The following is a 16,427-nucleotide window of genomic DNA, read 5'->3' as shown; positions in this document are numbered from 1 at the left end:
ACCTATGACAGTGCTTCCCATGAGTCTAGCTGGATGTCTAGAATCCACAAGATGGACTCACACCAGTCTGTTTTATGGATCCATGCTGGTAAGGCCCAAAGGTCAGTGGTGGGAGTTAGAAATTCTATCCCAGTGGGGTAAAGGAGCTGTGCTGGTAGGTTGAGGGTTCTATAATGGAGATAAGAAGTCACACTGGAAAAAAAAAACAGGACTGTCCTGAAAAGCACCACATCCATCCTCAGTGACACAGAGGCCCTGAGCTCCTCCAAAGATAAGCACAGTTGGGTATATGCCAGGAAGCCAATATGATGATTTTGTCCTGGAGATTAAGTGGCACACATCTTCCCCTCCAGAGCCAGGAAGCAGTGATTTATTTGAGCAGTAGAGCTTCTCCAGGAGGACCAATGGCTCAAACAGCAATATGTAAGAGAACCCACAATGCCTCAGTGCCTCCCTTCTCCTTTCCATGCCTCTATTTATGCTGGTAATTCTCCTCAGGTGGAACATCTACACTCAGCATCATGGTGATTTAATTCAGGTAGTGTTAAGTTGACTATCGGTTTTTAATCCATAACAAGCCTTATATCTAGAACATATAGAGAACTGAAAAAAGCCAAGCCCCCATAATTTAAAGACCCAATCCAAAAATGGACATCTGACATGAATACACACTTCTCAGATAAAGAAATACAAGGGACAATAAATATATGAAAAAAATTCAACATCATTGGTCATTTGACAAATGCAAATTAAAATAATACTTATCAGTTCATCATCTCACTCAGAAAGAATGGTTAATATCAAGAAATTAACCACTAAAAACTGCTGGTGGGGTTGAAGGGGAAAACAAACTGTTCTCCACTGTTTATGGGAATGTAGGTTACTACAAGCACTATGAAAATCAGTGTGGAGAGCCCTCAAAAAACTAGGATTAGAGGTTCCATACCCTTGTGGGTATGAAGAATTGAAAATCATCATACCACAATGACATATGTTTATAGCTGCACAATTTGTAAGATTGAAAACATTGTATGACAGTGGCAAGTGTTTATAGCTGCACAATTTATAATAGCCATAACTTGTAAATCTAAATTTCCATGAACCATGGAATGAATAAAAAGGTGTGGCTTTTTTATACAGTGGAGTACTACTCAACCATACAAAAGGATAAACTGTAGATTTTACAAGTAAATGGATAAGACCATATTCATAGGGGAAATAAATCAGACTGGCATGTGTAAATATAAAAAATAGTAAGTAAGGTCCAAATGTACAATAGATATTGTGAAAATGAAAGGGAAAAAAGTGCTCAAAAGGAAAAACAACTGGCATGGGAAAAGCAAAAAAGAAAGAAGGGAAAAATTTGTAAATATATGCAAGGTAGATAACTATACTATTCATCTCTCTTCATCAAGAGGAAACATTTTCATTACAATTTTGGCTGATCACTTTTTCATTCCTAAATCTTATCATCTGGACAACTACTTTCAAAATAATAATATTTCATTTTTTGTAGGTTCTGTATCATTTTTACCCTTTATGTTTGTTTTTGAAATTAAAAAATTTAAAAATCAAATAGGCACTAAAACAATATAATGGGGGCCCTCAGTACCCTACTATCACAAATAGCCAGATCAACTAGAGAAAAAATCAACAAAGACATATCATAACTGAATCAAACTTGTGAACAAAAAGACTTAGTAGATACAGGTGGGACTGTTCTGTCCCACAACACCAGAATGCACGTTCTTCTCATCTGTCCATGGGACATTCTCCAAAACAAACCACATACTAACTCATAGAGCATGCTTAAGTAAATGCAAAAGAATTGAAATTATTCCGTGGGTATTGTCAGGCTGCATTGCAAAGAAATTGGAAATCAATGACAAAAGAATCAAAATTACATAAGCACATGGAAATAAAATAGCACCCTCCTGAACAACCAATGGGTCAAATATGAGAAATTAGAGAAAAGGAGAATTTAGACAGTTTATACAGTAAAATGAAAATACTGATACAACATAACAGCAGTTACACAGTGAAAGCAGTCCTACTAGGCAGTGAACAGTGACCCCAGGAAAACACAGTGACCTCAAAAACAACCTAATATTGAATCTCAAGCTTCTAAAGTCTGAGAGAAATATCTAAAAGAATCCACACGCCATCACCCCCTTCCATGCTGTAGCTTTTCTTGTTGTTTTTGTTGCCACCAATGGATTGAAAGAACCTTGACAACAGTTTTTGCTTGTGTCACTTAAATTTTTTGAGACTGCATTTTTTCACCAATTAAATGAGGATTTGAAGGCATAGATTTATAACGTCCAAGGTACATAACACGTGGGAAGAAAAAAATCATAGGCTCTGATGAAGTGCAGAAAAAAGTACTTTTGTGTTCTTACTGATTCTGCCCCAACAAAAGAATCTGAGATCCAGAGAAGTGACATAACCCAAGGTCGCACATTTAGTTAATAATGGAAGAGAATCTAGAACACAAATCTCTTAATAACAAGTTTAAAGCTATTTTATTTTAATAAGATACCTCTATTAAACTCCTAAGATATTTGGGCCTGGAAAACGAATCTTTCCAATGGACCGTCCGGGCATGGGTGCTCAAAGATGGAGAGGGTGGGGAAGATGCTAATGAACGCCAAGAAGGTGAAATGGAAATGTGGTAGTAAAAAGTCAAGGCTGAGTAGCGTTTATTCAATAGAGAGTGTGCACTGAGCCATGAAACACGTGGAAGGAAAGAATGTTCCACGCTAAGGGCGACATGCACAGCCTGTAAGGCAGGGAGTGTTGTATCAGCTTCCTGGAAGGAATCTGCCAGAGGAGCGAGGTGCTAAGGAGAAAACGTTCTTGAATGAGAAGTGAGAGGGAGTTAAGGAAACCCAGCACTGTAGTCATGGATGTTACCATAAGTATTTTGCCTTTTCTTTCATTAGAATGACGAACCATTCCATGTGGGGAGAAAACTCCTAATTTAACCTGATTTCTGACAAAGCAATAGAGATAATAAACCCATTAAAGTTATCTCCAGTTTTCAATTTTTCAATACTATATGGAATTCTTTTGATGTTAACTTTAAATTGGCAAATAAAATTGTGTACATTATCCTGAGAAAACTCATATGTGGAACTATTCCTTTTTAAACTATTCCTTTTAAGATAATAGTTTTAAACTCCTATTGATATTCTTCAGACATTCAGAGACAGTTTTTTAAATATCCATATTTTGAAATTGACAATATGCTTCTGAAATTCTTTCACTAACTATCGTGACTAAAACAGGCCAGTTAGTGGCAACAAAACAGTTGGATAGCCTAATAAAAAACAATTAAAATAAATTAACTATCTGTATGTCACAACAACATGGGATATAAAGCATTAACAACAAGGACTATTGCTGGAAAGTATTTGCAAAATACTATTCATCAAATTTGATGGCATTAAAAGATCAGATATTTAATATTTGTATTTTATTGAATGCTATATTTTTATTGAATGTTGCATTTTATTTTCTCATTGAATATTATAAACAAAGTTAATGAGTTGTTGAGAGTTATAATAATAAAATAAATTTTAATTTGCTTGCTTTCTGGATCAGACATGAATCTTATATATTGGTCACCACAATTTGGTGATTACCATTTTTTTTGTTTTGTTTTAAGGAGTACCCAATTTTAGACTCGCAGATTCATAAAATGGTTTAACCAATGTTATCAGATCCTTATTTTCACTAATTTTGGGGCATAAATGAACCACATAAAAATAAATCCTCTGTGAGAAAAGAAAGGATATTGGGAAATGATCTTTTATCCATGGACGATATTGATAGCAGAGACAGGAAAAAGAGAAGGAAAAGCACCTTACAGTGTTCATGACTTATTACACATGCTTCTGTCTCAATGAGCACACGTTGTCTATACAACATTTTAGCAACTCTTCTTAATTATGAAAGGACTAGTCTGAAAGACATCATCTGCATTAAAAATTGAAATCACTGAGTAACGTGAAATGTGTTCTCAGTGCTATGTATTTTTATGGATTGAAATCCACAATGAACAGGAAAGGCTGTGGTGAAACAATTAGGAAATGTTGAATAAAATCTTGTCTTTATTTAACGCACTTCACAGTTTTGATGAATGTATTCATGTTAACGTTAGATAATAACATGGGAAATAACTAAATGAGGGACATCCAGAAACTTTTGTAATCATTTACATTTTCTTCAAAATAAAAAGTTAATTAGCATAGATGCTGCCAAAGCAAGCAGAGCATACAGTTAATTAAACATAGAAACATTTTCTTAATTTATGCCAGAAAACTTCACATCTCTTTGCATCTTTCAATAAAGCAAGATGCCTCAGGTTGCTTTTCTGTAATGTGGGGAAGGCAAACCTTCATCAAGCTACCTGACCTACCATAAAGAGACTAAAGTTATCATGAACACGCTTTGCAAAGTATAAATAAAATTATGTGAAATACTGACCACAGCATTATTTTCAAGAGCGTCTACACACACTAAAGGAGCTGGAAAATTGAATCAGTCATAAGATTAAAATGTTACTTAAAATCATGTTTTTTAAGTTTTGCCAATTTTTATGATTATAATGAAAATATATAATTAGCATTCTGTTTTGGAAAACATGTTAGTAAATATTTTTTGTTTCATTAGCCTGCTAGTACTTTTTATTTTGGTTACATAAACTTAGGAATTTAAGTTTTGTAACTCAATTAAAAATTAAGAATTGAATTAAGATAGGGGAGTTTTACAATGGGAGATAGTGCAGATGTGCAATCAAAAGTTAGCAATAGGTGATCTATTTAAGGGGCAGAATATGATATATAATTAAAATACTAAAAATTAATTTCACAGGCTTCTATAAATGTGAGGATAGAGAACATCCTAATCTTAATAATATGCTAAAAAGAAAAAATATTAATGATTCTATCCATTTGAAAAATATTTTAAAGACAATTTTAAAATAAATTAAAATTCTTTCCATATGACAGGGAGTCACATGAAAAAAGAAGAAATTAGAGGAAAAGAAGAAAGCAGGAATGGAAAAGGAAAAAGGCATAAGTTTGTTTATATTTAATAGGATATCTAAGATGACTATACTATGGGATTTTTTGAGACAGGATCTTGTTAAGCAGTTCAAGCTGTGTTGTTGCTGTTGTTGTGGTGGTGGTGGTGGTACCAGGGATCAAACTCACACCTCACACTTGCCAGGCAGGCACTAGTGCTGCTGAGATGAATCCCGGGCCTAATGACTATACTAATAATTTTACTAGTTCTTGGAAAAGAACAGTTAATACTCACATCAATTTTGCATGTCTATATCTGGTAAGCTAAGCAACCCTTTTGAAGGTAACAATATGAAATACTACAGTCATTGTTAAATTTCAATCATATTTTAATACCCCTTTATGATGAAAATCGGAGAGCCAGAGTGTTAGTTTAGTTCACCCAAATGACACGATTATTATTGTTAGGTTGAAGCACTGCATTAAACTTGGAAACTTGACCACCGTAACAATACTTTTGAGAGCTGAACCATGATTCGATATCCTCTTTTGAAAGGCAAATTATAAATCTCACCATGCATTGATTGCTTGAAATCTGGTGATGGTATCCTCTATACCTCATGGAGAAAAAGTATCCTTCAGTGTTCCAGAACTTGGTGATTCAATCTGATTTCTCTTTCTTCATCAAAGAGAGAGGGGAAGAACCTCTCTGGCCTCATGGGGAATATTCCCAACTGTTTCTCATGTGCTGCCTTCCAACCAGCTCCAAATGATTTCCTTTTGAAATTTAAAGCAGTTTGCAGAGAGATCATAGGCAAGTAGAATTGCTTTCTCCCTGTAGAGCTTGGAAATTTTTCCATCAGTGTGATGTACTAAGAAGGACCTGCATGGTTTAACATTCTCAAGTACTTGAAATCTGTTTTTTTTTAATAATTAAGTTTGTTGGTATAGTTACTCTGTCCTCTTTGCTTGTACTTTGGTTGTTTACCTTTTTGTTTTTCAAACTGCTCATGGAATTAAGAATGGTTTCATTTCCTGTCAGGTTCAGGGATAGAGCTCTGTGTTCATAGGAGATACACTATGTGCAGAGATGAAATGCAGCATCTTTTTGTAGGATTGGGGCACAGTGTCTGTGTACTTACTAAATAAGAAAGCCGAGTTCTAGCATAAGGACAGGATGAATTTCTTTGAGGCTAGGGGACACTGAGTGCTAGATTTAAATATCTCAAATAAAAATGTGACTATAATTGTAGATGAAGTCAAAATGTTACTTTTTTAAAGCTCTGAATCTTGATATTCCATCAATTTCCACCAAAAAAACCTTGCAGAGGCCAAGTGAATTTTTCCATTTTTAATTTATTTGTTGTTCCAATGAAGACACACATGCAAATGCATTATGTATTCTAGTGCAACACAAAATCGAGAATAAGTTCGAAAAAGAACTTAGACTTAGCCCACAAGCCCCTTCAGAGAATTTTGTGTGTTAAATAACTTTTCTGTGTTTTATACTACTTATTTTTACACTCATTCACACTGCACAGAAAAATGGATATTTAAATCAATTCATAAAAAAAAATGTAAGGCGCAGTGACCCCATAACTTCAGGCATTTGTGGATTTAATGTAGCAGTATTATTCCCTTTAACTGAAATTTTTGATAGATATTTTGACACAAAAGTATCAACTAACATGCACCACACACTGTGAGAGGAGGTATTAATGTGAATGTGTGAGCCAAAACTCCGGAGATTCTCTCAGAAATTCTTGCTTTATCCTATTTCAAAATCTCAAGAAATTCTTCTTTTTAAAAAGATAACAGAGATACTCACTGCTGTCTGCCTAGAGGAATCCGCCCCTTTTTGTCTCCCACTGCTACAAGTGCTGTGTCACGGTCAATTGACCCATGAGGCACTCACTGATACATAGGAAGGACTTGACCAATCAGATTATATCTTTCAAAATTGAAGAAATGACTCAAGTTCTGCTGTAGATTGTAATGGACCCAACCAGTTGTGGAGTAATGTGACACAGAAGCACTTAGAATTAAGGTTCTGTGAATGCTTTCTCTGCTTTTCATGATTTTATTGAAATTCTGTAACTTATTTTTTCCACATCTAACAGATTTTTTTTCTTCACATAGACTTTTATGTTTGAAGTGAATGCCAATTTGATAAGTAGTGTTTTCAGTTTTTTCTGTGTCCAATTTATGCAACATTAGTTTAAAATAACTCTTTAATTTACAGTTAAAGAGACAAAGTTGCCAACTCAGAGTTGATCAGTAATCTGTAGGTTAACCTAGTATTTCCTGGTTCCCATTGAAATGTTTTCTATAGCATTGAGTTACCTCCGATCACATGACATCCATCCCACAAGCATCAAAAGGTATTTTGACATTTTTACTCTTAGATTACAACTTTTTACTCATGTAATGTTTTGTTTCTCATCAGACAGCACCGTCAATCTCTTCCACATTTTTCTCCTGGCGTTGTTCATGTCCTTATTTCGAAAAGTATAAATCATGGGATTGAGCAAGGGAGTTAACGTGGTACAAAATATTGCCACAAATTTATCAAAGAAGTAAGCAGATGGAGGCCGTGCATACATAAAAATACATGGAACAAAAAACAAAACCACGACTGCAATATGGGACCCACAGGTGGAGAGAGCTTTCCGACGCCCTTCAGAACTGTGCTTCCTCAGAGAGAACAAGATGACACTGTAGGAGATAAGCAACATAGAGAAGATGAGGAGGCAGAAAGAACCACTGTTGGCAAACACCCAAAGATGCAAGATGTCAGTGTCAGTGCAGGCGAGCTTCAGGAGTGGGTACAGGTCACACATGATGTGATCTATGACATTGGGGCCACAGAATGGCAAGTGGAAAGTAAAGGAAATTTGAATCATGGAGTGCAGGAGCCCCCCCATCAAGGCTACCCCCATCAGAATGCCGCAGAGCCTCCAGTTCATGATGGAAGCATAGTGTAAGGGCTTGCAAATGGCCACGTAACGGTCATAGGCCATGGCAGTAAGGACAATCACCTCTGCTCCGGCAAGGAAGTGTACACCGAAGACCTGCATCAGGCAGCCTTCATAGGAGATTTTTTTCTTCTCATGCAGAGTGTCTGCAATTGCCTTTGGGGTGATAACTGAGGAGAAGCACGCATCCAGGGAAGACAAGAATACTAAAAAGAAGTACATGGGGCAGCCCCGCAGTGCAGGGCTGCAAACAATGGTCACTATGACTAGTATGTTGCTCCCCATAGTTGCAATGTATATCAACAGAAATAGAAGAAATGCTGTTTTCTGAATTGTTGGATTCTGTGAGAGCCCCAGGAGCACAAACTCTGTGACAGTGCTTTGGTTTTGCATGACTTCAGAGAAAATGGAAAAGCACTACAAGGAACAAAATGTGACTCTGCAAACATAGAAAAGGAATTTTAAGATCATTTTATGGTACTATCAGCATGAGCAATTTGATTCATTCTTGTACCAAATTATCATGAGTTACCAAGTATACAACATTGTAAAGGCACTAATCATGGTAGTGGAAGATCAGGAAGAATGGTAAACATTTTAAATTACTGAGTTTCAATAGAGATAATAGGGAGTTAACATGTGTTAACTATATGAAAAAGTTTTCATCCCCCATCCTAGATTTTATTTTTTAGTAATGGCTTATTGTACCGAATTCATGAAATTTGCCCTGAAGCCTATACAAGGTTTGCTAAATTATTAAATCTGGCTGCTGGTAGCCTGGGGTGTGATAACATAATGTGAACATCAAATCAGAGCAAGAAACAGCCTTATCTACAAAAGTAAGAAATTGCCCGCAGTCACAATACTCCTGAAAATCATAGCTACTCCTCAAATATCTCTTTAAAATTTTGCATTGAATTGAATCTTTAAGTCATTTAACTCTTTCCTTGCAAAAAACAAAGATCCGTGCAAAACTGTCTAACTCTGTACTTAGCACATAATGAGTAGAGACTAAATTTTAAGTTTTCAAATTAATAGTCATTCAAAATGTTGTCTTGATGACACAATGAAGTAATTATTCAGAATCTGACTCCAAGGAAGCATCCTGTTCTAGGTCATATTTGTTGGTGAGAAATTCATGCTTAAAGTCATTAAATTCAAGCAAATCAGAGATAATAGGCATGGTATTTGACACATGAAACCTCTATTTCCAAATCAATGCATCTATGTAGGAACAATAGCATGAAACGGGGATCACTGTTTTCCAGTGTGTACTTAGTGAGAAGTGGCTTCTCTACAGTCTCTATCCATTTGTAACATTATAGTCTCTGATTCTTTGTATAAGCCTGAGATGTTAACTAAAACAGAACAAATGATGCAGAATCAGAAAGTGAATACATGTTTTATCTAGCTAATTAATTCAAATATTGATTTCAATTTTATAAAAAATTGAGAATTGAAGAAGCTGTCCTCAGCCATACATGTTAGCATGCCTAATAATATTTTGTTAACTTGTGTAGATATATAAACATGTGTATAGTATGATACCTTAACTTATAAATGTTTACTAAGTATGTAAATTAAAGAATAAAGGGTTTATTATGAAAGCTAAAATTAACCTGATCTTATAAAAGGCACATTCAGTATGTAGAAATCATTCTAAATGCCAATGGTATTTAAAAATAAATTATTGTGCATGTGAATACCTCTGCATTTTTACTTTAAAATCCTTTTCCATTATTTCCTCAATGTTTCAGACATCTGTAAATGATACTTGTATTCTAAACTCATTATTCAATGAAAATGTCTAATCAAAAAGCAAGTATGTGAAACAAATCCTAGTAAGTTATTGACTCAGTCATCAATATATAATCCAGCAATAGTCAGGTTAGTTCAAGACCAGAGCAAAGAAGGTAAAGAAGTAAAATATGTCAGATCATGGACTCTAAACTCATGCAGACTGGGGTTCAAAACCATGCTCTGCTGTTTGTGTTGCCATTGTGTCAGGAGTAAGTATAATTGTCTATCTATATGTTTCATAATGTATCAGACAAGGAATAGGCATAAAAGCACCGATGCCATCATAGATCCAGAAGATTTCTGAATGATCATCACAGTCAGTGATGAAAGGCAGAAATGGCACTGTTTTTAATTCTAACTCCTGCTTTATGATAGCTAAGATCAATAAATGCCTTTATTTCTCCTTAAAAATATTTTATACAGTTCTATGTCTCTCATTCCAATTAAGTGTATACGCTACTATTTTAAGTAGCTCTATTTCTAATATAAAAAATATTTACACTGATATATGGATTGATTAATTCAAACTTTGGAGCCAAAGACCAAGACAATAAATTCACGTAGTAGTTAAATTATTCTTAATACCCTCATTTTCTTTACCTGGAAATTTATAAGAGTAATGAAATTTTAGCATTAAAATAGTGTCAGATATAAAGAAGTTCCAAAATTAATGATAAGCTTTTATAAGGGAGAAAACATTGTGCTTATGCTTTCTGGATAACAAGTTTAAGATTTTAGTCATTTAAATTTGTAGTGTTCTAAATGTTATGCATTCTTCTAGACTGAAATCCAGAATGCACAGAAAATAGTACAGTGAAAATCCCAAAATCTAGCTTTTAGTAATGTTTATTACATGGATTTTATAAGTTCAACTGTACTCATGATAATATTACATGTTAATATTAAGAATAAATAAATGATCAGTATAAAGGAATTCTTCATATTATCTTGGCAAATTTTGTAATGATTTAGTTTCTCCACATAAAAAAATTAATTAAATACAGTAAATATTCATAGTTTGCTATTTTTAAGAAAGCCTCACTCATGTCATTCAATAAATTGATGTCCTTAGTCTGTTCTCCATTAAAATAGACATGGTTATATCAGCTTTGTGTGCCTGACCCATGAGGTTAATGGAAGCCCACAGAATTTCTATGAACACAATACATAAAGTATAAATAAAAAGGTGTGAAATATTGGTATCAGCATTATTTTAGAGAATGTCTATACACCATAAACAAACTGGAGAATTAAATCAGCTGTAGAAATGAAGTATGTGTTATTTAGAATCATGTTACATTTAAATTATGCCATTCCCAAAGTTGCTATGAAAATATATCTTTCACACTATTTTGGAAAATATTTTAGTACTTATTTTCAGAGTTGCAAACATGGTTGTAATTTTTATACTGGTTACCTAAACATGCCACATTTATTCCAAAAGTAAATTGAGATGGACTACATAAGAGAAAAAATGGTGCAGATGTAACAATAATAGTGAAAATTTAGGCAGAACTGATGTGATTAATGGTGGGGAGACAATTATGTAGAAGTACATACTGGAAATTAACAGCGCCTTATCTCTAAATAATACTTCTAATATAATAAAATTATGAAACCAATATGCTAATGAGGAAAACTAAAATTTTCGACTTGTACTCATTTGTGGTGATATTTTAAGTACAGTTTTAAAGCATAAAGGGAAGGAGAGTTTTTAACTTCAAGGTTTATTGTACAAAAATATTGAACTTAAATATTAAATTTAAAATCCACATTGCATGCGTTCCATCATCTTATTTGTCCCAGAAGTAAAAGAAAGTGCAGATGACTTCACACTCTACCTAGTATTGTTACTTTGCATGGTTGAAACTGAAACACTAATGTAACAGACTCTTAGACGAAACATTTTCAGCTTTTGTAAACATTCTATGTATGGTCTTTCCCCTGCCCAACCTTCTCCATCTTTATAAAATTGCAATTACATCACAGTTTACATCAACCTTCAGTCCACATGCTACAGAGGTGGCAGCTTATTCCATCTGTATTCCTCTGGAAAAATGCCAAGGTCTTTCTTTTCTGCCTCACCAAGACCTTGAAGCTGCCCGAGTTTGCTCAACACCCCACACTATGGACACTGCTCTGGGCTGCCTGTGGTGATCCCTCTGGGACCTTCTGGGACTCAGGTGTCACCATTCCCCAATACTTCCTTCCCATTGATGTTAGCAACAAAACTTACCACAAATCATTCTGAAACTGATCCTTTGAAATTTTGAGACATATATAACCTTTCAAAACTAAATCAAGAATAGTAATACGGTTAACATTGCAAGTCCTGTTTTATAACTGTATTTCAATGAATTTATTTTAGGAGTATTTACATGTATATATAGGTGCATATTGGTCACATCTGCATTTTTCTAAATAAATATAGCTATATAAACCAAAATTGGATATTAAAACATTCTTTAAATTTCCGTACCACTTCTGCTTTTAAGTCCTGAGTACTTTGGATTTGAAATCATTTGCTTCAAAAACCAAATGTTTATTTCTTACCTATCTGGATAAGCGTATTTCTCTCCTTGATGACCTAGAAGTGGGTTCTGTTCAACTTTCATGTCTTTTTCTTTCCTTTTGTTATTACTCTGCTGATTGTCTTAAATATCTCAACTTTTATATTTTAATTATTTCTAGAAATTAAAACAATCTATTTAGAAATTACCCTTTCTCTTTTGAACTTTGTCCTATTGATGGACATCTGAATCTCATTTTTCTTCTATTTTAATGATTTAATTCATTTTAAGACAATGGTAATTCATTAAAAAAACCACTAAAGTAATTCAGCACATTGGTCATTTGTGATTCTTTGAATAATTCCAAGGAAGGAAAGTAACATCAACTATAACATCAAATGCACACAGTTCTAATCAGAAGGCTACACGATGCACCAAGTCACAGCTTCTTACCTTTAGCTTCCTTTTCTGTGTCACTTGCTAGTGTGTGAACTGGAAATAATGTGGCTTATGTTTTGATGGTAACTGTAAATGTTCCTGCAGCAGATGAATTTGGCATGTTCCTGCATCGGTATTCTTGACAGATCTTCAGGAAACCCTACTTATAATCTAACACAACAAGACAGAGAATGATGGATGAGGCCTGGTAAATAAGAATGTTTTAGAATGAATAAATAAAATGCTACTCAAGATCTATCAAGACTATTTGAATAACTGGGACATGCAGTGCTGATCATAGTTATAACTTATTTAGATAGGAAGTAACAGTTGCTCCTAACTTGAAAAAACTAGCTTTGTCTTCTGCTATGATAGCTGCTATTGAGCACTTATTATCTGACAAATGCTGCCTTATGAGCTCCATGTGTATTGTTTTATTTGTTTTCACATATTTTGAGCTTGGTAATATTTTATTTCTCTTCAAAATCTGAGAGTCTGGGAGCTAGGGAATTTGTGGAATAAGTCCAAATGCACACAGTGTTTACTGTGAAGTCTAAGCATAGTGTTAAAGTTGATTACTTGGCCATAATACCAACATTTTTAAGGACTATATCATGATTTGATATCCTCTTTGAAAATACAAAACTACAAATTACAGACCTCATCATGTATCAGTTCCTAAATAAAGCCTAGTGATGATAACCTCTGATACCCTATGGAGAAAAAGCCATTAAAAATATGATGCTTACCTCCAAATTCTCTTTTTCTATTAGACAAACAGAGAGAGAGAGAGAGAGAGAGAGAGAGACAGACAGACAGACAGAGACTTCCAGGCAGTCAGGGGCAGAATGTTACTGCTACTCATGTACTATCTGTAACATAGGCTTGGGACAAAAAAAGATTCTTGTCCACTTGGAATATAAAGAAGTTGACATGAGAGGTCATGAACCCATAGAACTGCTTTATCTTCCTAGGGATTGGAAATTTTCCATCCGTTTTTCCAAGAGAGACTTGCATGACTTGACTTTCTCAAGTGTGTGGGAAAATGCTTCATCTCCCTGAGCAATTAGCATGCTCTCTTCATTGTATTTTTGTTTACTTTTTAGTTTTCAGTCTGCTCTAGGAATGAAGATACTTTAATTCCCTGTAATATTCAGGGATACAGCACTATGTACACCAGAGATACGCTGTGTATACAGATGGAATATATTATCTCTTTGTAGAATTTGGGTAAAATGCCCAGGTATTTAATAAATGTAAAAACTGATTTGTGGGAGCTAAGGCACCATTAACCCTTCAGGACAGCATGATTTGTTTCAGAAGTAGAGTAGCAATGAATGCTACAATTGTAAATCCCATGAATAACTATGAAAATACTTTCAGATTACAAAGAAATTTTTTCTCTCTGCTATTGATTGTAATATTCCATGATTTTAAATCTAAAGTCATACCTATAGCAGCCAATTGAATTTTTTCTTTATTCTAATAAAAATAGTTTCACTGGTCAGTTTCTTGTGTTAGAACACAGAACTGAGACTGAAGCTCAAGGCAGATCATAGACTGAGCTTGGAGAAGAAGTTTGAGTTTTGCGGCTTTTAAGTATTTTACACTACCTCTCCCTGTATCTTTCCCCATGCCACAGAAAACTGAGGAATTAAAGAGAATCTTCAGAAAAAAAACTGGCTATCAAAGCACCATTTCTTCTATCACCTAAGGCATTAGGTATTACTATTATTCATTTTTCTAAATATTTTGATATATGCCTTGACATAAAAGAATCCATTAACCTATATTCACACATTGCAAGAGTGTGACTCTTTGTCCCAACAACTGCAGCCCTGTGGAATCTGCAAGTATTTTCATATTTATTTGTTGGGTATATAACTTTGGCATTCATTGTTACTCTACTTCTGAAACAAGTCGTGCAGCTTCTAATTTATTCTGTAGAGAGGGAGGTGCCTTGCTAAGTCCTCCAGTGTAATTTTTCATTTCAGGAAGAGAGCAAGGGGTGGCATAATATGATAGCAATATTATGAATATGCAGAAGGGTGGAGAAGACAAAGAACGAGGGAGCCACGGGGAAAGGGATGTGAGAAAGCTTAGGATTTGGGTGAAATAGAAGCTGCAGTCTGCTCTGTAACAAACTATCAAATATTCTATGTTTTCTTGTGAATTACACTCTTTTCCCAAAGACAGATGGCTTTATTTCTAGGAATTGTCTTTTGTTCCTCAAAAATCTTTGTTACCTAGACAATAGTAACTTTTATAAAAGCCAAAAAATTAGAAATATTCCAATATCCAGTTGATGCAAACCCCATGTCTGTGAATCTCTGATCACTTTTTTCCAACTGTACTATTCGAACAGAAGCACACAGACTCAGGTTTGGACTTCTCAATTTTTGGGAAGTCCTGCTCTGCTATGGACTATTGATGTTATTGTTAAAATTAGAGCTGCACTTAGGTGTGTGTAGGCCCTTTCCACATGATCAGTTTCATGCACAACTTAAAAGATAATTGCGAAATCCATTATGCAACACCAGAGATAGTGATTTTTTTAATAAGGATTTAAAGCTATGTGCTGAGAGGAGGTACTAAACTATTGGATCACCATCCCAATAGAGCAAAGGACAATTCTAGATTCCTAGGGTCCAGGCATCTCCTTTCCCATTGTAGTACAGATATCATCTCTTCACGTTCCCATCAGAACTAGTTTGCATTGACATAACACTTCTGTAGTTCCCAGGAAGATGTATTTAAACCTATTTTCCATCATTATCCATGGATATGTTCTTTTGGACATAAATCCCAGCCCACGAACAGTAAGTTCCCATGATTTTCTCAGAGGTGTGTCTTTGATAATGGGCAAAAATCCACATCTGATCATCACAGTGCCCAGGAAATTCTAAAAGTCACCCATTTTCTTGTCATATTTAATTGATGTAATCTGAGTTTGACTGTGTAGTCACATTGTGTCTTCGTGTTTTCATGTTAACAATTAGAGCCCTTCCTCTTTAGGTTAAAGAACTTTGTTTACCATCTCTGCGTGTGTCTGTCTGCCTGTGACAGACTTGAAGGTGATAAACTTCAGCCTTCTTTCCTACGGATAATCTCCATTTCTCCTTCATTTCTGAATGAGAGTTGCACAGTCTGGTGGGCCAGGGGTGGGTGTGCAGCCTGTGCATCGTCTGTATCCTGATCCGGATGTGGTCCGGACCCTAAGACCACTGGTGCTGGTCAGGAGTCGTGGGCAGTCCAGGCACCAGGCCCCACCTTGCTGTCAGGATGACTCAGAAATAAAGTCAGCACACAAAGCTGGAGCTTGGGGCTCTGGGATGTGCTCTGTTCCTGCAGTGCATCCAGAATCTCAGTCCCTGTGTATCGGTCTGGAGTCCGAGATCGTCCTAGTCTGTCCACTGCTGCTACTTCCTTGGATTCAGGCAATTTTGGTCCACAAGGGGCAAGGTCTGGCGCTCACATCCCTCACTGAGGCTCTTCCCTCCCTGAAGTTATCCTACTGCTTATGCTGCCCTCTAGGGTTGGGGGGAAGTAATGCAAGTAATAGCAGCGCCTCTCCCACACTCCTCATTGAGTCTTCTGCTAATTCTGTACAAGTTAAGGAACTGGAATCTTTCTCCTGGTTTTCTTGGCTTTGTGATGGTTTTTCTTCTAACTGATGT

The 16,427-nt window shown here is 35.3% G+C and overlaps 1 protein-coding gene across 1 annotated transcript; it reads right to left on the bottom strand.

Moving 5' to 3' along the window:
• Window positions 1–7,447: 7,447 nt before the first annotated feature.
• On the bottom strand, window positions 7,448–8,410 carry LOC100734045 (olfactory receptor 4C15-like). Its single transcript, XM_013147399.1, has one exon. The coding sequence runs from the start codon at window positions 8,393–8,395 to the stop codon at window positions 7,448–7,450; it is 948 nt and encodes a 315-aa protein (XP_013002853.1). The 5' UTR covers window positions 8,396–8,410.
• Window positions 8,411–16,427: the final 8,017 nt, after the last annotated feature.

Source organism: Cavia porcellus, unplaced genomic scaffold, assembly GCF_034190915.1.
Source record: "Cavia porcellus strain 051 isolate PalLab524CR breed Dunkin Hartley unplaced genomic scaffold, mCavPor4.1 scaffold_17, whole genome shotgun sequence".
Lineage (NCBI taxonomy): Eukaryota > Metazoa > Chordata > Mammalia > Rodentia > Caviidae > Cavia > Cavia porcellus.
Note: the sequence above shows the minus strand (reverse complement) of the source record. Positions and strands in the feature narration are given on the sequence as shown.

Bases quoted from the DNA above. Each gene is read 5' to 3' on its own strand.
- LOC100734045 (XM_013147399.1), bottom strand. From the start codon at position 8,395: ATGCAAAACCAAAGCACTGTCACAGAGTTTGTGCTCCTGGGGCTCTCA.